The sequence below is a fragment of the Heptranchias perlo genome, chromosome 9 (genome assembly GCF_035084215.1).
Source record: "Heptranchias perlo isolate sHepPer1 chromosome 9, sHepPer1.hap1, whole genome shotgun sequence".
Classification (NCBI taxonomy): domain Eukaryota; kingdom Metazoa; phylum Chordata; class Chondrichthyes; order Hexanchiformes; family Hexanchidae; genus Heptranchias; species Heptranchias perlo.
The window spans coordinates 42,248,891-42,272,124 of record NC_090333.1 but is presented as its reverse complement, the minus strand read 5'-3'; the positions used below and the strand labels follow the sequence as shown (position 1 = coordinate 42,272,124).

General features: G+C 43.0%; 1 protein-coding gene across 10 annotated transcripts in view; it reads left to right on the top strand.

Annotated features, from left to right (window-relative positions):
- nfia (nuclear factor I/A) overlaps positions 1-23,234 on the top strand; it is a 438,666-nt gene that overhangs the window by 279,028 nt on the left and 136,404 nt on the right. For all 10 annotated transcript variants that reach the window (XM_067990275.1, XM_067990281.1, XM_067990283.1 and 7 more), the window contains one exon: positions 8,761-8,878. In XM_067990275.1, the coding sequence (XP_067846376.1) occupies positions 8,761-8,878 (118 nt within the window). The remainder of the gene's footprint in view (positions 1-8,760; positions 8,879-23,234) is intronic.

Genomic DNA, 23,234 nt, shown 5'->3' with positions numbered 1-23,234 from the left:
ATGGTGGAAAGGCTTTGGGGAGTCAGGAGGTGAGTCACTCGCCGCAGAACACCCAGCCTCTGACCTGCTCTCGTAGCCACAGTATTTATATGGCTGGTCCAGTTCAGTTTCTGGTCAATGGTAACCCCCAGGATGTTGATGGGGAGGTGGTTAGACTTTCTCTTGTTGGAGATGGTCATTGACTGGCACTTATTTGGCGCGAATGTTACTTGCCACTTATCAGCCCAAGCCTGGATGTTGTCCAGGTCTTGCTGCATGCGGGCTCGGACTGCTTCATTATCTGAGGGGTTGCGAATGGAACTGAACACTGTGCAGTCATCAGCGAACATCCCCATTTCTGACCTTATGATGGAGGGAAGGTCATTGATGAAGCAGCTGAAGATGGTTGGGCCTAGGACACTGCCCTGAGGAACTCCTGCAGCAATGCCCTGGGGCTGAGATGATTGGCTGAAGACTTGTGCTCCAGAACTAGCTGCGCCTCTAGCCAAGCTGTTCCAGTACAGCTACAACGCTGGCATCCACCCGACAATGTGGAAAATTGCCCAGGTATGTCCTGTCCACAAAAAGCAGGACAAATCCAATCCGGCCAATTACCGCCCCATCAGTCTAGTCTCAATCATCAGCAAAGTGATGGAAGGTGTCGTCGACAGTGCTATCAAGCGGCACTTACTCACCAATAACCTGCTCACCGATGCTCAGTTTGGGTTCCGCCAGGACCACTCGGCTCCAGACCTCATTACAGCCTTGGTCCAAACATGGACAAAAGAGCTGAATTCCAGAGGTGAGGTGAGAGTGACTGCCCTTGACATCAAGGCAGCATTTGACCGAGTGTGGCACCAAGGAGCCCTAGTAAAATTGAAGTCAATGGGAATCAATTTTGAGCTGCTAGAGCTGCTAGATCCGTTCTGAATCTATCCCATTTAGCACGGTGGTAGTGCCACACAACACGTTGGATGGTGTCCTCAGTGCGAAGACGGGACTTCATCTCCACGAGGACTGTGCGGTGGTCACTCCTACCAATACTGTCATGGACAGATGCATTTGCGACAGGGAGATTGGTGAGGACAAGGTCAAGTAAGTTTTTCCCCTCGTGTTGGTTCGCTCACCACCTGCCGCAGGCCCAGTCTAGCAGCTATGTCCTTCAGGACTCGGCCAGCTCGGTCAGTAGTGGTGCTACCGAGCCACTCTTGGTGATGGACATTGAAGTCCCCCACCCAGAGTACATTTTGTGCCCTTGCTACCCTCAGTGCTTCCTCCAAGTGGTGCTCAACATGGAGGAGGACTGATTCATCAGCTGAGGGAGGACGGTAGTTGGTAATCAGCAGGAGGTTTCCTTGCCCATGTTTGACCTGATGCCATGAGATTTCATGGGGTCCAGAGTCAATGTTGAGGACTCCCAGGGCCACTCCCTCCTGACTGTATATCACTGTACCGCCACCTCTGGTGGGTCTGTCCTGCCGGTGGGACAGGACATACCCAGGGATGGTGATGGAAGAGTCTGGGACGTTGGCTGAAAGATATGATTCTGTAAGTATGGCTATGTCAGGCTGTTGCTTGACTAGTCTGTGGGACAGCTCTCCCAATTTTGGCACAAGTCCCCAGATGTTAGTAAGGAGGACCTTGCAGGGTCGACTGGGCTTGGTGTTTTGCCGTTGTCGTGTCCGGTGCCTAGTGGTCTGATGCCGGGTGGTCCGTCCGGTTTTTTTATTCTTATTATGACTTTTCGTAGCGAGATTTTACAACTGAGTGGCTTGCTGGGCCATTTCAGAGGGCAATTAAGAATCAACCACATTGCTGTGGGTCTGGAGTCACATATAGGCCAGACCGGGTAAGGACGGCATATGAGTATATACCATGGGTGCTTTACAGCGATTTTCCTTCAGGCTTTGATTTTGCAATGCATCCCCATTCTACTGAAACCTTGCTCGATCAATAACCTATTAGAGCTGCACAAAAATCTCCATGAAGTTGGTGGTTTTCTGTGTTTGTAAATGGAACTCAAGATAATTGTTTGGTCAATAGCTGCCAGTAATTTTAGAAATGAGTTGCACACATTCTTATTCAGGCCAGGAGTTGTTCTTGTACTGCAGTGCAGGTATTACAAAATGAATAAATCACCGCACTTCACAATAAAACAACAAAACAGGTGACGGTTGTGGGGGTGGGGGGTGAACTGATTCAGATTTTAGGAGATATGCTAATGCCACTATCTCCCAACAGCTTAGTTGAGATTGGGTACTCATTATGTGCAAAATAGCAGCTGCTAACACTGTAGTATTAGTACAATAGCATGCATGCATAATGGCTACCAATTTGGATTTTCCTGTCCCAATTTTCTCCATGTCTCTTTGTAAAGCATTGATTCTTGCTGATGTGTGGTTACACAGGTTCTGTCAGCCCTCCTGTGCATTGCCCAAATGACCATTCTTCATGTGTGAGCCTAATTAGTGAATGTTAGCAGGCTATTTGACCACAGAGAACATTTTCATTGAGCTCAATCCTGTCCTCGCCTAGGGTTCCCAACCCTCCGGAATAATCGGGAGTCTCCTGAAATGGTGCCTGGGTCTCCAGGGCGCTGCCTCTAGCAGCCGGGAGATCATTGGATTTTTGATGGAGATTATTTACGTGGCGATCATTGCTTTAAATTTCCCACCGCAATACACCCCCCGCTCCGTGATGTCACCGGCTGCGGCTAGATGACGTCACCCGACCACCGCCGCAGGGAACTGGGACCACGTGGAGTGCTGTCGGGAGGGGGCTGGAGAGTCGGGAATCGGGGATATTGGCATTCAGGAGAAGGTATGAAATCGGGGAGGTCTCTGAAATGGGGAAGGGTCTCAGCATTCGGGCGGGTCTCAGAAACAGCTCTGAAATCGGTGGGGACTCTGAAAATGGAGGGGGGGGCGGGAAGAGATGGAGACTGGTGAATGGGGGCTTGGGGGGGGAGATAGGGAAAGGGGGCTCAGGAGAGATAACGGCTGGGGAATGGGGGATCGGGTAGCAAAGGAGAAAGGGAAGAGAAGGGGACTAGGAGTCGGGAATTTGGGGCTCACGCGGTGGGAGGGGGGGCGGAGAATGGGGTTGGATGAGCACCGTCATTGTTTGCAGAGCCAGGAGCAGCAGCAACAAAATGGAGAGTGGGAACAGCACAGAGAGAGGAGCAGCCAGTAAAGTGGAAGAACCAAGGGGGGAAGGGAGGAGGAAGGTTCTTGAACTGAGGGCTATTAGACCTTGGGATTCTTCACCACAAGTGGCAATTGAGGTGGAGACTAAAACTGAATATGAAAGGGAAGGGGATAAATATCTGAAAAGGAGGAATATAAAAGGATCTGAGGATTACAGGAGAGAGCGCCAGCACCGGCGGCTGAATGCCTCCTCCTGTGCTGTAATTTCTCGGTTTCCCCTCTTCATCTGCTCACGGGTGGCCTCCTAGTTCTTGGAACGTCTCACACAACAGCTGCTGGCCCGAAACCACAAGCAAACATTCTCAAGTACAGGGGACCCAATCTTTATACGGTAAAAGCAATAACATTTGTAATAGTCATGTGATCGGATGTCACATGATCAGGCATCGCATGGTCAGATGTCAGGTGGTCAGAAGATCATGTGATCAAACCTCCAGGAATGCCTCCAACCTATCCTCACATGATGTCTATGCACATGTGCTTTACAGCAGAAGCCACTAAATAGCAATCAGGAGTGAAACTCTACATTTTCTTTTTCTCTCCTATCTCTAGCCCAGAGGCGATGAGAACAATTATTCTACCAGAGTTGCTATCTCATCTTAGATCACTTAACTCAGCACAGATCAGAAATCAGTTTGGATTATTTGTAGGATATATTTATCCTTCAACAGCAACTTTAGGTTTTTTTTAAATGTTCAGAGAGTGGGTGTCCTCGTACAAGAAACACAAAAAATTAGCATGCAGGTACAGCAAGCAATTAGGAAGACAAATGTTGGCCTTTATTGCAAAGGGGTTGGAATACAAGAGTAAGGAAGTCTTACTACAATTATACAGGGCTTTGGTGAGACCACACCTGGAGTACTGTGTATAGTTTTGATCGCCTTATCTAAGGAAGGATACATTTGCCTTCGAGGCGTTGCAACAAAGGTTCACTAGATTGATTTCTGGGATGAGAGGGTTGTCCTATGAGAAGAGATTGAGTAGAATGGGCCTTTATTCTCTGGCGTTTAGAAGAATGAAAGGTGATCTCATTGAAACACAAGATTCTGAGGGGGCTTGATAGGGTAGATGCTGCAAGGTTGTTTCCCCTGGCTGGAGAGCCTAGAACTAGGGGGCATAGTCTTAGGATAATGGGTCAGTCATTTAAGATTGAGATGAGGAGGAATTTCTTCATTCAGAGGGTTATGAATCTTTGGAATTCTCTACCCCAGAGGGCTGTGGATGCTAAGTCATTGACTATGTTTAAAGCTGAGATCGATAGATTTTTGGACTCTAGGGAAATCAAGGAATACGGGGATCAAGCGGGAAAGTGGAACTGAGGTCGAAGATCAGCTATGATCTTTTTTTATTCGTTCATGGGATGTGAGCGTTGCTGGCGAGGCCGGCATTTATTGCCCATCCCTAATTGCCCTTGAGAAGGTGGTGGTGAGCCGCCTTCTAGAACCGTGTGGTGAAGGTTCTCCCACAGTGCTGTTAGGTAGGAAGTTCCAGGATTTTGACCCAGCGACAATGAAGGAACGGCGATATATTTCCAAGTCAGGATGGTATGTGACTTGGAGGGGAACGTGCAGGTGGTGTTGTTCCCATGTGCCTGCTGCCCTTGTCCTTCTAAGTAGTAGAGGTCGCGGGTTTGGGAGGTGCTGTCGAAGAAGCCTTGGTGAGTTGCTGCAGTGCATCCTGTGGATGGTACACGCTGCAGCCACAGTGCACCGGTGGTGAAGGGAGTGAATGTTTCGGGTGGTGGATGGGGTACCAATCAAGCAGGCTGCTTTGTCCTGGATGGTGTCGAGCTTCTTGAGTGTTGTTGGAGCTGCACTCATCCAGGGAAGTGGAGAGTATTCCATCACACTCCCGACTTGTGCCTTGTAGATGATGGAAAGGCTTTGGGGAGTCAGGAGGTGAGTTACTCGCCGCAGAATACCCAGCCTCTGACCTGCTCTTGTAGCCACATTATTTATGTGGCTGGTCCAGTTAAGTTTCTGGTCGATGGTGACTCCCAGGATGTTGATGGTGGGGGATTCGGCGATGGTAATGCCATTGAATGTCAAGGGGAGGTGGTTAGACTCTCTTTTGTTGGAGATGGTCATTGCCTGGCACTTGTCTGGCGCGCATGTTTTCCAGGTCTTGCTGCATGCTGGCATGGACTGCTTCATTATCTGAGGGGTTGCGAATGGTACTGAACACTGTGCAATCATCAGCGAACACCCCCATTTCTGACCTTATGATGGAGGGAAGGTCATTGATGAAGCAGCTGAAGATGGTTGGGCCTAGGACACTGCCCTGAGGAACTCCTGCAGCAATGTCCTGGAGCTGAGATGATTGGCCTCCAACAACCACTACCATCTTCCTTTGTGCTAGGTATGACTCCAGCCACTGGAGAGTTTTCCCCCTGATTCCCCCTGATTCCCATTGACTTCAATTTTACTAGGGCTCCTTGGTGCCACACTCGGTCAAATGCTGCCTTGATGTCAAGGGCAGTCACTCTCACCTCACCTCTGGAATTCAGCTCTTTTGCCCATGTTTGGACCAAGGCTGTAATGAGGTCTGGAGCCGAGTGGTCCTGGCGGAACCCAAACTGAGCATCGGTGAGCAGGTTATTGGTGAGTAAGTGTTGCTTGATAGCACTGTCGACAACACTTTCCATCACTTTGCTGATGATTGAGAGTCGACTGATGGGGCAGTAATTGACGCTTATTGAATGTCAGAGCAGGTCGAGGAGTCGTATGGCCAACTCCTGCTTCTATTTCTTATGTCTTATGTCTCTTATGTATTCAATTAGAGGAATACTCACTTAATTGAACTAGCCAGCATGTGTTATTGATAGGTCCAAATTAACTCAATTTGTTGCCAAAGTGACTTGAAGAGGCTTCGTTTATTTGGAAAGGCCCAAGGCCATTGCAGGAAATTGTTAAGTTTGTAAAGAGTAGGAGGGAAGACAAGATAAAACAAGTACTAGTGGTTAGGTGATGGCAAGTTTGGACTTTAAAACCTGCAAATTGTAGGAGTTCTGATAGAATTCCACAGTTTTGAGGTCCCGGGAAGGAGAGAGTTAGAGTAGGACATGGTGTAATGAGTTTTGATTTCAGTGCAGTAAGGATTCCTGTTTCTACTTGGCAGTTCTGCCAGCTTTCTGCAGTGTCTAATGCAGTGTAGTTAGCCAGCCCACAGAGAAAAGAGAAGTTGGCTTTGAGAACAACAGTGAAATATGAGATAAAACTGATCAAACCGTGCAACATTTTAGTAAACTACGTCAAAATTCTTCCAATGTTCTTTAATTTAAGGTCTTTGTATAGTGAAAGTTGTAAAATAAATCCAGGTCTGAAAGGATTAAAGTTACCAAACCAAAGTGATCCTGTCAATTTTAATTAGTATACATTTATTTTATGGTGGAAAAGTGGCCATTTGTCAAACATTTTTACGGCTTTAGCACCTGAGGAGAAAATGTGTGAAGCCACAAAAGGTCAACCTTGAAATAGTCTGCTTCCTAAAGGTTGTTTTTCATTTTTTCCCACTTTGTAAGGAGTTTAATATGAACAGCTGCAGGGAACAGTTTTCTTTTGTTTTTGTCACCCTTTGACTCCTCATTGACAAACTGCTACACAAAGTGGCTCCTGCATTACTCAAGATTTTTCATTAAACACTTTCACTTTTTAATATTTCTTTACATATTTATGCTATAAACTGTCAGGGCAGTACAGTGGCACTGCATAATTGATGCTCCTGTGTAGAATGGGAGAACGTGAGGTTTTGCCCACAATTCCTCACATGCCAAGGACTTTGGGTATGTGAAAAAGTGCTCAGTGGAGGTCAGATAATTGTGCAAAGTGAAGGAGGAGAAAGTCTGAGGTTGAATCATTCAATGTCTATCTCCTTTGCCTTCCAGTGGTCAGCTTCAGAACAGCAACATTAGAGGTCTGGGTGTAAAATGGCTGCCTACTTTCATGGGTCATGGAAAGATGAGGGGAAGGGGAGGGGACAGGGCATATCTGTGTCTCTGTTTGTGGGCGAGGATCGATAAATCTGAACTTAAAATTAGGCTTCACTTGTTTTTTTTCAAGTTATGATTGGAAAGGAAAGCAAATAATCTTCCAAAATGTTCATTTAAAAAATATTATAGAATAATAATTATTAGTATTCTAAGGAAATCTTTTGGCATGATTTTCCCTTTACTGATCTACAATAAAACTCCAATGCCATGCTTAGGGCCAGATTACCATGACAGAGATAAAGCCAGCTTCCTTCTGGCAAAAAAAGCAAACATCAAGTAACATGTTACTCTGAGCACTACCTGCTCCCTTGTCTAAGCTTCACTGGCAATTCCCTAATAGTGTAATAGTAACTGAGGACAATTTGGAAGCCTGGCAGAGATGTTTATGAGGGATGTGATGAGGTGCTATATACATGTAAGTCCTTATATAACATATTTACATACACACCAGCCAAGGTTTCTGCTTCTGTGCTCACCAGCCTGCTGTTTTCTGCCCATTTATTATAACGGGCAACAAATTATGGACTGGGGAGTGCAGAAGCAGAAAACCTCACCATCATGTTTGAGGTGCAATATAGGTGATGTACTACTTAAGGTGCATTACAGACACTGCGTGGTATACAGTACATGTTTACAGTGCAGTCTAAGGTTGGTAAAATGCACATTATTCTGATTTAAAACTAAAAACAATTGGGTATAAACTACCTGTGTGATCCTAAATATTTGTTGCTAATCTTGTTTTAAATGCGATTATGAAGTTAAGCTTTAAAAGTCTAATAAAACCATATGATTTTATCATACTTAAACTATGTATTTTAAAAGTGTCCTATTTCTTGATTTACATTGGTTCTCAAATATCATTAGTCCAGCCATGTTATCATACTGTACTTCAATAAGACAGCCAAGGCTTTTGATAGCCTTACTGATGCATGAGTTCTTTAGAAATGAAGGTTGTCTTAATTATTTTGAGTTCTTTTCTTGCTTTTGAAAAGATTATTTCAGATCTCTGCACAATTATTGTTTGTATCTTGGCTTTATTGTAGCCACTTAAGATTTATAAAACTATTTTTGCAAAGTTGGTTTGAAGAATAGGATTGTCATGCAGCTTTGTTTTTGGCAGTTTTTAATTGCACTCGGCAACAAAAAAAATGAATATTTTTAAAAGCAAATGTCCTTAGTATTGAAGCTTAAAGAAGCAATAGATAAGACCTTAAGGTTAGGCACTTGAGATTGCAGCTATGATTGATTTTCTTTGAAGTCAGTGGGACTGCAATGTGGCAATTTTTCCTGGTGCATTACTGCACACACTGCATCAGCTTTCTCGCTGCAAGGTGTCTGAATTGTGATGGGTCTGATCCCAGGTCAAATTCTGCACTAATCAGTCATGCTACTTCCTACTATTGCCTCACATTTACAGGACATTATACGTTTTCTCATTAAAAGTCTGCCTACCACAAACTGCCAAAAACGAGCTGACTGTAATATAATGCAAATCCATTGTAAATCTTAATACTTTTCTGATATGCCTCAAAAGTTTTTTCATTTTTGAAAAAATTTAAATTATGTATTTTTCTTTACACTTCCCAGCACCAATAGCTGCAGGAACAGGCCCGAATTTCTCCCTCTCAGATTTGGAGGGATCTTCGTATTATAGCATGAGCCCTGGGGCCATGAGGAGGTCTTTGCCCAGCACGTCCTCAAGCAGGTAATTCAAAGATTTATACAGAATTATGGAATAACCTTTGGGATTGCAGTTACTAAAAGGCAATTATTGTAAAGTGAAAATAAAATATTCTCCAAGATAAAGTCTCTGATTGTTTGAAATGGGTATGATGCAGTAGATTGTTACAAAATAATCTTGGACAAATATCTGCAGGAGTTTCAGTAGTTGGAAACTGGACTTTGCCTTTTGGGTGGCCTGAGGTAAAGAAGATACTACAACTGAGTGTTTAAGGCACTATGCCACGGCTGTCAATAAACAATATTGCACAGAAATTCTGTTTCCACAGTCTGACGTGCTAAGACTCCCTAACTTAGATCTTTCACCTCATTTTATCTCCTGAATTTCTCCACTACCCCCAAAAATACATCCCAAATAATGTGACACATAATAATTTTTGACAGTGTTACTAAAGGTGTTCATTATCAGACTCCTATTTTACTATGAATTTGCATTACATGCCAATTTTAGACCATTATCCAGATCAAATGCTACCCAGATCTCTTCAAAGGATGCTCCACAGGTCTTAGTATGTTAATTCTAGGTTCTTTTTCAACTACCCTTTCATTAATCACTCGAGGTGATTCATGAACTCTTGTGTATAATGCCATATTTTGATTGTTAACATTTCATTGAGTTTTACTTGTGTGAAATATTGAAAACCATTTTAGAATTTTTCTGAAATTCCTATTAATTATGCTCACTATGTCTCCATTGTTTGAAGAATGTCATACAAATGTGATATTTTATGCCAAGAAAAAAATAAGTTAGCATCACAAGTGGAAATATAGGCTTACAATATCAGTGTGTTCTCTTTAATCCTAAGTGAGAATTTGAGTCTGTGAATGAATTAATAAGTGCGTGAGAAAACTGTTTTACTTATGGATTTTTTTTGTATCATCCTTCAATCTGTGCCACTATCAGAATCCCATATTATGATCAGGATTTTCCCTCTACTGTATATTACCTTTCGAATGCCACTTGTAGGGTATTCCCGTTATGATGTTGTTTGCTGCGTACCACCATTTTGATCTCTCTTGATGTGCAGCACCATTAGGATCACTCTAACTATTGGGAACTCCTCACTGTGTACCGCCAGTGAGGCTTCGCTCACTGCGTATTACCATTGGAATCCTTTTTTTCTGTATGCTAGCATTGGGATCTATCTTGCGGTATACCACTGTTGGAATCCCTCCCACTCACTGGGATCTCTCCAATTGCATAGAACTATTGGGGTCTCTCTCTTGTTGTACACTAACATACTACTGTTCGCATACCTCTCACTGTATAACACTATGGAGACCCCTCTTGCTGTATACCACTGTTAGGAATACTCTTGCTGCATACCATACATTGGGATAGATCCTACCTATGTACCAACTTTGCGGTCTGTCTTGCTGTGTATCACGCATTGGAGTATCACTCATTACAGCTGCAGTGATTCTACTGACACCATCAGGTATGTACATGGTACCAAAGATTACAGAAGACAAAATGCCCAAAAATATCATTCAGTAATGAGTGGGTTCACATCGGATCTCTTTAGTATGTAGTAACAGAGGCTGTTTATGTGTTTCATTGAAAAATGAAACCCATTAGATGTAACATTTCAGCCATGAGGCCTTCATTAGGAGAAATGGGGAAAATCAGCTAGTTAAACAACCAGGCCCAAGTATTTATAGGAACAGAGGAAAATACTGGATTGATTTTTTAAATTTATATTCTCCTCCAATCCTCATGGTTTTATTTTGATTTCTCTATGCACCATGTAGCTTTCTTTGAACAAGAGGACATTCAGATCACCAGTCTTTCTAAAATAGCCACACATACATGCCTCCAGTTGACACATCCTTCTGTGTACCCTCCCTGTTGCCTCTGCCTGGATGCCACAGACTCTATGATACAGCATATAGGCACTGTAACATTGTACCACTGCCAATTCCTTTGCTTACCACCTCTCAGAGTGTGAGACTTGCTCCTAATGTAACATATTACCTTGTATTTTCTGGGTCTCTCTGCAGCACGCATTATCCATGAAAGATAGGACAATCCCACATACTTCTACCACTGGTGCTGTGAAACCAGCCGCTAGCTCTAGGTGGTACATAAAAGCAGCCAGGTGTAATGGGCTATTCCCCCCCACCCCCACCGCCTCCATTCTTCCCTGACAAAGAGCTTGTCCTCCCACTCAGTAACTCCCCATTTTGATGTAGCTGGAACTTGTTGCTCACCACATGGGAGTTTAGTGGGATAAACTCAAGTCTAACATATTGAAACACCAATGCATAACACCGCCATTGCCTTCTGCTATTAAACACACCGCATGTGTTATTTAAAACCCAAAATCCATGTTTAAGGCCTTGTTTTGAGGTAATTTTGTTTGGATTTGAGCCATTTAAAGTGCAGCAGAATATGTACTTAATTAGCACAACAAATTATCCTTATTACAGTTCTCTGATGTATGAGCTGCAGTTACTGATAAAAACGATTAAATGCAAGGGCCGTAGATAATAACCCAGTAATTTATTTGTATCCTCCCTTATTTGCTTTGGAAATTGTTTGACTGTGTATGCTTTACAGGGATTTTAAGCTTTGAATGATGATAGGAATAAAATGTAGAATTGAAAAAAAACTAAAAATTAGACAATTTATTTTGGTTTTTTTTTACTGTGGATCATTTCACCTCTAAAAGCAGTTTATCTCCAAATATATCTGGTTAAACTTTCCTGGAACGTAATGCAATTGGATGTCAAGTCTGATGAGCAGATGACCCTGATTTTATATTCTGAAGGAGATGTAAATAACTCGTGTGTCCTTATCCCACCCCCTTTCCTTGCCAGGTGAAAAATGAGCATGATTGCTCGGAGGAAGAATTGTAATGTGGTGGCGCTGTATGTTGATTGGGGAGATCGCAGGTCTGATTCCATACTCTGTGGGAGCAGGCCACCCTGCTACCCTTTCAGCAACAGAGATGTAGGATCAGGCAGATATGGGGATAATTTACAAGAGAATAAAATTATGTGGTGACCTGTACTTGAATTTACTGCTTGTAAGTAGAAATGTGATTTGTGCCTTTGTATTTAATCCCAAAACTTCACAATTTGATGAAAGCAAAACTGAGTAATGGACTAATCTCTTTGAAAAACTGAACAAACTCCTTCCCACCTCAAAAAATTAATTTGTAACAAGCGAATCTGCCTCGGTCAGCCAAATAACATATTTAGTATTCACTTTCCTCTTGTTCCTTCAAAATGAATCATTCATGTTTTCTGTTGTTGAAACAAAATTAGGAATATTTGGCAGATATGGATGTAACTGCGTGAAAGGAACAGACTGTTAGAGAGAATAAAAATGGAAGAATGTCACCTAGTAATTATATTACATTTCTTCAATTCAAAAAGGAGCAAAACTTTAGAGCTGAAATTCAAATAAGAAATTAAATAAATTAACGGTAGTCTGATAATATATTAGCTTGATTATTGGGACGCTGATTATTGGGAAAAGAAAAAAGACAAGTTTCTGATAATATTCAAGAAGGCACACGCATCAAGCCTGGAAACAGTGGCTCTTATTCCTCAAACAAAATAGTGCCATGGGATCTTTTAACTCCACCTGAGATGGCAGACGGAGCCCCAGTTTAACATCTCATCTGAAAGACGGCACCACCGACAGCCGACATGAACACAAAGGGTTTGCACTCAGTTAAGGATGAGGTGATATCTGACCACCGAAACATCTTTACAATGTCAGTGGTTGCTATTCAGAAAACTCCATTGTGCAGCAGTCCACTGTAACTGCATTATTTGAAGGAGTACTGGCTCCACTGAGCAATCTTCTAATAGTAATGGAGCATGTCAACCAAGACACCTCAATACCTGTTTGCCGTTCCTCAGCTGCAGCAGTTTTGGCATAATGAAAGAGTGTGTGCAAAAGGGCAACGATTGTATACACTACTTCAAATGGTATCTCTCATAGGATGTGGCTTATGTTTGTGCCATGAGTGATAGATTCCACAAGAAATGTGAGAAAAATTAAGGAGTACAGTTACCTTTGCCTTCCTTCAGATGCCAGCAAACTTCTTTGTTTGTTCTGGTGTCCTGGCCAATGTTTCGATCAAATCACCCCTTAATCTTCTAAATTCCAGGGAATACAACCCTCATATGTGTAATCTCTCCTCGTAATTTAACCCTTGGAATCTAGGTATCATTCTAGTAAATCTACACTGCACTCCCTCCGAGGCCAATATCTCCTTCCTAAGGTGCGGTGCCCAGAACTGAACACAGTACTCCAGGTGTGGTCTAACCAGGGCTCTGTAAAGCTATAGCATAACTTCTATCCCCTTGTATTCTAGTCCTCTAGATATAAAGGCCAGCATTCCATTAGCCTTTTTGATTATTTTTTGGACCTGTCCATGACATTTTAGTGATTTATGTACATGGACCCCTAAGTCTCTAGACCTCCACTGATTTTCACCATTTAGAAAGTACTCTGATCTATCCTTTTTAGATCCAAAGTGGAAGACCTCACCTTGGCCTACATTAAAATATATTTGCCACAGTTTATCCCATTCACTTAATCTATTAATATCTCTCTGTAATTTTATGCTTCCATCTACTGCTTATAAGGCTGCCTATCTTTGTGTCATCGGCAAACTTGGATATGTGGCTCTCTATCCTGTCACCTAAGTTGTTAATAAATACAGTGAATAGTTGAGGCCCCGACACAGATCCCTGTGGGACATCACTAGTCACATCCTGACAATTTGAGTACCTGCCCATTATCTCTACTTTCTGTCTCCTGCCACTCAGCCCATTTCCTAACCAGGTCAATAATTTTCCCTCAATTCCATGAGCTTCAACTTTAGCTAACAGTCTCTTATGAGGGACTTTATCGAATGCCTTCTGGAAGTCCATATAAACAACATCCATAGACATTCCCCTGTCCACTACTTTAGTCACCTCTTCAAAAAATTCAATCAGGTTCATCAGGCATGACCTACCTTTCTCTGATCAGTTGAAAATTTTCAAAGTGTTCAGTCACTCCATCCTTAATTATAGACCCTAGTAATTTCCCGACAACAGATGTTAGGCTAACTGGTCTATAATTCTCTAGTTTCCCTCCCACATACATTCCTCCAAGGTGTGCCCCTGGTGGCCTGGGTGCTTACTAGAATGTAATTTAGGAAACATCCTCTTGACCCCAGAAAGTCTGCTGGGGTCAGCAGTGAAGATTCCCGGAGGGCATTATCCTAGCATAATCACAGGTCCAGCAATTTCCAGAATGGTCAGGCCCCCAATGCAATGATGCAAATTTGATTGTGATAGAAATGGAATATTTATATACTTAGGGTAGTTCTGAGATTGGCAGAATATAGCACGGTGTCAGTACAGGGAGAGATGGTAATGATCTGAGTAAACCTAAGTGATTGGATTGGCTCGATGCTCTTTTCTTGTTCCTACCATCTTATACTGTTGTTTTGTGTGAAAAAGCACACACACAGTGCAAAATATGTTGATTTTTCAGCTTTTGATCAATGTCTTGAAAGCAGTATGATAAATTAAATCTTTTACAGCAATGCAAACAGGGTCAGTAAGCAATAATGAATTATTTGAGCTATGTATTTAATAAATGTATTGTAACGGAATTGATGTGAAGTTATTGGTGAGTTAGCAGTAATTTTCTCTGAAAGTTTCTGAGCAGGCCTTTGATTATTGCAGCTTTGAAATTGCTTCTGTTCTCCAGTGTTGACACAAACGAGTTTCTGAAGTTGTCTAATGTTGACGAGGAGGGTTGGAGACTTGTAGGCAAGTGTAGCCTTTCTAATTTTACAGGATTCTTTTTAGATAAGGAAGGTAGCAGAGGCAAAAACATTACTGATATTCAAAATGGAACTAGGCGTTCTAACTGAAGAACTTGGGTATGAAGGGAAGAGCTTTGATGGGCTGAATGGCCTTTTCTTGTCCTTGACTTTTATCATGTTGTTGTGACTGGATATCAAAACCAAAAGCAAGCTTGCTAAAAATTTATTAGATTGACTTTCTTGATAAAAAGGAAAATAACAAATGCTGTAAATCTCAAATAAAAAAGAAAATGCTGGAAATACACACGATGATACTAGCTGATGTGTGTATTCCTAGTATTTCTGTTGTGATTACTGATTTGTTGAAGAAATTGTACTGTAGTCTTCAAAGGGCTAGTTTTTGTGATTTATCATTGTTATTAGCTTTGAGTAATGAATGGCTAAAATGGTGTCCTATGTGGCAGGTCATTGAATACAATAAAGGTGCTCCTTGCCAACAGCATGATGCTATACCCTTTGGGCCCTTAGAGAATCTGAGACACAGTATATTTGCAGTATGAATTGAAGCTTATCATGGGACTGTGCCCTGCCATCTTGGGATTGGTTGCAAAATACGAAGGACTTGGAAAAAAAAATTTCTCCTCTCCATCTTTCTTTGGCCATCACATGCATGAAAACAGGTAGGTGACCTGCTCCCGAGCCTTCACCGGTGCTCTGGAATTGGAGGCTGGGATGTGCATGACAGTGGGCTTTGGTGACCATTCTCCAATCTCCAGCAGCTTGTTTCTGCTCACTACCTCCCCATGGTTGAGATCAGGAACTCAGTGTATGGGAGGATGATGGGTGTGAGCCTCTTGACATGAGCCTGCACCATGTCACCCACCTAAAAACTTGAATTTTATGAATGAATCCCATTGAATCCAAAGCACTTTAATATGATACGGCATTCCAGTTGTGTGGATAGTGTACTTCCACACTTACCAATGTAATGCCTTGCTACACTGATTGGATGTACACACAGATTTTCTATTCATATTGCTTTGAAAACAGATCCACTCATTGTACAGATAAGGCTTCACACCACATTGTGGGATGTCAATCGCTCTGTGGCTGGTTTGATCATTTTAGAAAATGAGCAGTTATGCAGATGTTTAATTCTTAATATTATAAGGCTTTTACACTTTATTATTTGTTGTCAACAAGGTTGAATTTGTGATAAACGCGAAATCACACTAATGGATCGTAAAATGAAGAGTAGATGCAGTCTTTGTAGAGTTAATGCAAAACAGAAGCTTTATCAATATGGCTTAGTTACTGCAACCGTCAGCTGGAGCTCAATCAGAGATTTTTGATAAGGTTCGGCCTAGCTGCGGAAATGTTAAAAAATTAAAGCGGAAACTAGGGTGACACTGAACTATAGCAAAGAGAAAATCGGCCATGGAATCTGTCTGTGGATGCAGGGAAATCGCTGCCCTTAATGAAAATCCAACTTACTCACTGACATTCAGGCCTCGATATTTACGGAGAGGGGGTGAGGGAGCTGGGGTGACTGTCAGCGGCCGGAAAACCCGGAGATACGGGAAAGGTGGAGGGCCTGCCGAATTTAATGGCAGGACCTCATTTGAACTTTGGCACTCAGTTTCCCGCAAGGCAGCCAGCCAGATTGAAAGGCTGACTGCCATGCAGGAAAGCCTGTTTATTCAAGGCTGTGGCCGGGGACTGGAAAGGAGGGTGGGTGGGAGGGGGAGATCGCGGGCAGAGTGGGAAGAGATCGCAGCGGTGTTGGGGGGGGGGGGGAAGGAGATCGCGGCAGATCCAACGGTTCTTGCCTTCCTTTAGTTGCCGGGTTTCCCGAGCTCTTAAATCCAAATGCCAGCTAAAATCTGAGGCATGCAGCCTCATTTAATTCATGGGCTGGATTTTGCTGTAAAAATAATGGTGAGGCTAACAGAGTTCACCGTTATTCATGTGCAAATTGGACAGTAACTTCTGGCGATTGCACATGCGCAGTTAAATGCAGAAATCCAGAAGTTGCTGTTCGAGATACGATACTCCTCCAAAAGCTGTATGAAAACGGCATCTCTCCGGTTGACTCACCATTCAAATCATTGAACAGCGTGAAGTTCCTGTACTTACATCATGGATACGGACTAAACTCGCAAAAAAAAGTTATGGCTTGTCCGTTCCAGTCTAAGCACCGTTTTAATGGTGTGGTAAGTCTTAATTACTGCCAAACAACCTCTAGCACTGACAATTAACCTTTACAAGTGTGGAGTCTCATTCCTCCAGCTTTTAATTATTGTTGGATATTTAAAAAAAATTTAAATAAAACATTTTTTTCTTGCTTTTTCTTTCTGTCTCTTTTATCTCTCTCCCTTAATCCAATCTTCCTTCCCTCTCTATATTTCTCTTACTGTACCTGATTTGACATTACATTCACTGCTCTAACTTACACTTCCTGGTTCAGTTCTTGCGCTGCTCATTAACCATTCTTCAATCTGATTGGTTAAGGAGACACACAGTTGCTTGCTCTGTTCGCACAGGTCCCAGATGCCCTGTAGAGAGCGCCGTGCTGATCTCTAATTTACAGGAACTTGCCGTGCAAAAGCTCATAGAAAGTCGATGGGCAAGTGCAAATCTAACGAACGGTTGGCACCGTTTGTTTGCCGCTCACAGCGAAATCCGGCCCATTATAATTACCAACCCACCTCTCGAGAGCAGGTTACTTCCCCACCTCCCCCAACCTGCCCTGATTAAACCGCAAGTAGGCGTGTTTGCAGCAGGTTGAGCTCGGGTTTCCCATTTTCAAGAATTTAAACCCCCCCTCTCCCACCCGTCCTGGGGGGTTAAAATACCCCCTCAGCATTTAAAGCTGTAAGAATTTTGAATGCATCATTTTCTCCTGCCATCAATAACTTTTACAGTCCCGAACTACAGACATTTCTAAGCTTTTTTCAGCTGTATCTGTTGATCTGTGTTGTTTAGGCACCATCCACCAGTGTGTCTCATCCATCTGGGATATAAAACATATAAGAACATAAGAAATAGGAGCAGGAGTAGGCCAATCGGTCCCTCGAGCCTGCTCCGCCATTCAATAAGATCATGGCTGATCTGATCCTAACCTCAAATCTAAATTCATGTCCAATTTCCTGCCCGCTCCCCGTAACCCCTAATTCCCTTTGCTTCTAGGAAACTGTCTATTTCTGTTTTAAATTTATTTAATGATGTAGCTTCCACAGCTTCCTGGGGCAGCAAATTCCACAGACCTACTACCCTCTGAGTGAAGAAGTTTCTCCTCATCTCAGTTTTGAAAGAGCAGCCCCTTATTCTAAGATTATGCCCCCTTGTTCTAGTTTCACCCATCCTTGGGAACATCCTTACCGCATCCACCCGATCAAGCCCCTTCACAATCTTATATGTTTCAATAAGATCGCCTCTCATTCTTCTGAACTCCAATGAGTAGAGTCCCAATCTACTCAACCTCTCCTCATATGTCCGCCCCCTGATCCCCGGGATTAACCGAGTGAACCTTCTTTGTACTGCCTCGAGAGCAAGTATGTCTTTTCTTAAGTATGGAGACCAAAACTGTATGCAGTATTCCAGGTGCGGTCTCACCAATACCTTATATAACTGCAGCAATACCTCCCTGTTTTTATATTCTATCCCCCTAGCAATAAAAGCCAACATTCCGTTGGCCTTCTTGATCACCTGCTGCACCTGCATACTAACCTTTTGATTTTCTTGTACTAGGACCCCCAGATCCCTTTGTACTGTAGTACTTTCCAGTTTCTCGCCATTAAGATAATAACTTGCTCTCTGATTTTTCCTGCCAAAGTGCATAACCTCACATTTTCCAATATTGTATTGCATCTGCCAAATCTCCGCCCACTCACCCAGCCTGTCTATAGCCCCTTGTAGGTTTTTTATGTCCTCCTCACTCTCTACTTTCCCTCCCATCTTTGTATCATCTGCAAACTTTGATATGTTACACTCGGTCCCCTCCTCCAAATCGTTAATATAGATTGTAAAGAGTTGGGGACCCAGCACCGACCCCTGCGGAACACCACTGGCTACTGGTTGCCAGTCCGAGAATGAACCATTTATCCCAACTCTCTGCTTCCTGTTAGATAACCAATCCTCCACCCATGCCAGAATATTACCCCCAATCCAGTGATTCTTTATCTTGAGCAATAATCTTTTATGTGGCACCTTGTCGAATGCCTTCTGGAAATCTAAATACACTACGTCCACTGGTTCCCCTTTATCCACCCTGTACGTTATGTCCTCAAAGAACTCAAGCAAATTTGTCAGACATGACTTCCCCTTCGTAAAGCCATGCTGACTTTGTCCTATTAAATTATGTTTATCCAAATGTTCCGCTACTGTCTCCTTAATAATAGACTCCAAAATTTTACCCACCACAGATGTTAGGCTAACTGGTCTATAATTTCCATATGTCTATATATGTTTTTATTTTTCGTATGTACAGTGCTTTTGTGCCTAAAAAAGCTGTGAATAAATTATGGTGGCTTTACATTCCTGGGTCTCAAATTATTCATCAAATGTAAATCATTTCATTCCTTATCACGATATTAGCCTCAAATTTCCTCGCAGCCAGCAGCATTTCTGAGGTGGGATTCCAGTGTTCTGCGACTAATGGGACCTGATAATGTCAGGTTTCTACCCTGAAGATCAGGCCAGGGGAATTTCCTGTGGGGGCAAAAAAGTGAAAGTTCCATCGTCCCCTGGAAGCCTTGCATTATAAGAAGAGGTGGGGCCAGTGGGTTGGCGTCATTTGCTGGGTTTCCTGCTTCCTGAACCCGAGCAAATTGGACGTTGCAAGGCGCGAGTGTCCAGTTAAATGGAGCAAAGTATGTGGGGCCCACAGGGGTGTTCCAGGCTGAGCTCATGGAACAACCCAGAAGAAAGAAGTCTGCCACCTTGAAACCAGCCCTCTTATAAAAGCACAATTTGAAGCACTTCTAAGCCAGTCTAGGCAGCATTACCACACTCGGCCTTCAAGCAGCATTTTGCACCCTCTCCCTTCCATCAGCTGCCCAACATGCCCCAATATTGGCCCAGGTGCCTAAATGACCTGACTCCAGGAACTCCAATGAGGTCAGGCTCTCTTTACTACCAGTGGAGCGTGATTCCAGCTCTGTTAGAGGTCCAGTGGTGGAGCAGCATGGTGGAGATTCAGTTACATTTTCTGTCTAATCAGATGATTTGTTTTTTAGATATCAATGCAAAACATAAATCCTTTGTTTTTGACTCTACACTTAAAGTGGTGGTATTGCTGCATTGGTGTTGTTTTCGAGTAGGGAATGACATATGCAAGCTTGGGCTGTTAACTTGGCTGTTATATCTACTATGGCAACACTTTCATGAGCCTTCCCCAATAGCTCAGTGATAACCAAGTCCTAGCCTTGATTCTTGGTTTGTGATGATCACATATGCGGCAGTAGTGGGTGTGCTACAATTTGTCTCAGCCTTCCTGGGTTGGGAAGGGGAAAATTGGCCAGGATTCCTGTTTAGGGTTCCTATTCAGCAACTCCTGTCTGTAGAGTGCATAAATGGATGGGAGGTGAGGGCAGGATCAGCTGTGATGCCTCCTGTGTTCAAATATCCTGTTAACATTCACTGTCAAGGTTCACATAGGAGAAGTCAATGCCTTCAGGAGAGTAGGGGAGGGTAGAAAAACAACTTTAATAATATTATTGAAGAGGGGAGGGGAAAATGTCACTTTAATCTGAAAGTTCTAAAATCTATCCGGGCAGTATCATTCTGTTATAGTGCGCTCCTCTGTAACAAACCCAACAAAGTATTTTTTTATTCGTTCATGGGATGTGGGCATCGCTGGCGAGGCCAGCATTTATTGCCCATCCCTAATTGCCCTTGAGAAGGTGGTAATGAGCCGCCTTCTTGAACCGCTGCAGTCCGTCTGGTGAAGGTTCTCCCACAGTGCTGTTAGGAAGGGAGTTCCAGGATTTTTACCCAGCGACGATGAAGGAACGGCGATATATTTCCAAGTTGGGATGGTGTGTGACTTGGAGGGGAACGTGCAGGTGGTGTTGTTCCCATGTACCTGCTGCTCTTGTCCTTCTAGGTGGTAGAGGTCGCGGGTTTGGGAGGTGCTGTCGAAGAAGCCTTGGCGAGTTGCTGCAGTGTATCCTGTGGATGGTACACACTGCAGCCACTGTGCGCCGGTGGTGAAGGGAGTGAATGTTTAGGGTGGTGGATGGGGTGCCAATCAAGCGGGCTGCTTTGTCCTGGATGGTGTCGAGCTTCTTGAATGTTGTTGGAGCTGCACACATCCAGGTAAGTGGAGAGTATTCCATCACATTCCTGACTTGTGCCTTGTGGATAGTGGAAAGGCTTTGGGGAGTCAGGAGGTGAGTCACTCGCCACAGAATACCCAGCCTCTGACCTGCTGTTGTAGCCACATTATTTATGTGGCTGGTCCAGTTAAGCTTCTGGTCAATGGTGACCCCCAGGATGTTGATGGTGGGGGATTCGGCGATGGTAATGCCGTTGAATGTCAAGGGGAGGTGGTTAGACTCTCTCTTGTTGGAGATGGTCATTGCTTGGCACTTGTCTGGCACGAATGTTACTTGCCACTTATGAGCCCAACCCTGGATGTTGTCCAGGTCTTGCTGCATGCGGGCACGGACTGCTTCATTGTAAGGTTGTTCACTTGGTTTCGGTGTCTCTCTTCAACAAGAGATATGCATCATTGTTGAATATGTTACGCTTGCGTTATTACTGCACTATTGGAGAAGCAGAACATTATTACTCAGTAACACAAAGCTATGAATCATTCCTTTTTACTGGTATTTTCAAATGTTAATATTTTTTCTAATTCATGTTTAAATTCTTTCTTCTTTCCTTTAGTTCAGACAACGACAAAAATTATAAAGAGCCCCTCTCCCTGAAATAAACTCAGAAAATTTAGCCCTTGAATTTAAAATGCGTAATTATCGAATAGTTTATTCAAAGAAATGTAATACACAAATAAAAATTGCCCTGAGGTAATACATATTGCAACAATGCAAACTTTCAACAAGTAACCTTTCTGAATATTGGCTGCAGCATTCTAATATTAGTGGAGATTGGAATAGCAAAGCTCCCTTTGAGTTTTCTACTAACAGACGTAATTGTTGAAAACATTTTGCTTACTCCTCGCCTATCAGCATTACCTCAAAAATAACGGTTTTGACAACAGCTTGTAGAAGAGAAATGATAGTGAGGGAAGAAGTGAAGAGGTGGACCAAAATACACCACTTACTGGAACCATAATTCTTTGAAAAGCCAAAGTAATGATCTTCTCCCGAAGTAAAGAATGTTTTACCATATATCTCCAGTGCATTAACTGCTTCCACTGTAATATTCTGTGGTATACATTAACCTTCTATGTGACCTGTGCTTTGTGTAGCTCCCTCTCTAATCAAGAAATTAGGTTTTAAAAAAAGTAATTGTAAAATCAAACTATAGAATAGTTTTTTGTATGGATGCTCGAGACAGTCTCCTAGAAGAGGTCCAGTGTAAATGGATTGAATGTGACTCTGCTGTCCCAAAAAGGTCTGGTGAATACAGATTGAACATGACTGTGCAACCCTGAAGTTCTAATCAGTGTACACAGATTGAACATGACTGTGTAGTCCTGACGGGGTCTACTGGATGTGGATTGAACATGATATAGTGGCAATAATAGAGACCTGGCTCAAAGAAGGGGAGGATTGGGTACTTAATATTCCTGGGTACTAGGAATTCAGGAAAGGTGGGGAAGGAAAGAAAGGAGGTGGGGGGGGGGGGGTGGCAGTATTGATTAAATAAACTATTATAGCACTGTAAAGAGTGATGTAGTTGAGGGGTCAAAGACAGAATCTATTTGGTTTGAATTAAGGAACAATAGAGGAGCTATTATGCTACTGGGTGTATACTATAGACCACCAAATAGGGGAAAGGAGATAGAGGAGAACATTTGCAGGGAAATTACAGAAAGATGCAAGTACTAAAGAGTAGTGATAATGGGAGACTTCAATTATCCCAATATAGACTGGGACACTAACAGTGTAAAGAGGGGGAGGAATTCCTGAAATGTGTTCAAGAGAACTTTCTGGAACATTGTGTTTCCAGCCCGACCAGGAAGGAAATAGTGCTAGTTCTAGTTCTGGGGAATGAAGTGGGGCAGGTGGAGTATGTTTCAGTGGAGGAGCATTTGGGGAACAATGATCATAATATCATTAGGTTTAGAATAGTTATGGAAAAGGTCAAGGAACAATCAAATGTGAAAATGCTTAACTGTCGGAGGGCAAATTTCAGTGACTTAAAAAGGCATCTTACCCAGGTGGATTGGAATCAAAAATAGGCAAAACAGTAAGTAAACAATAGGAGGCCTTCAAAGAGGAGTTGGTTCGGGCACAGAGTATACACATCTCTACGAGGGGGAAAGGAAGGGCATTCAAAGCTCGAACTACCTGATGACTAAAGATATAAAGATTAAAATGAAACAGGAGGCTTAAGACGAATGCAAGGTTCATA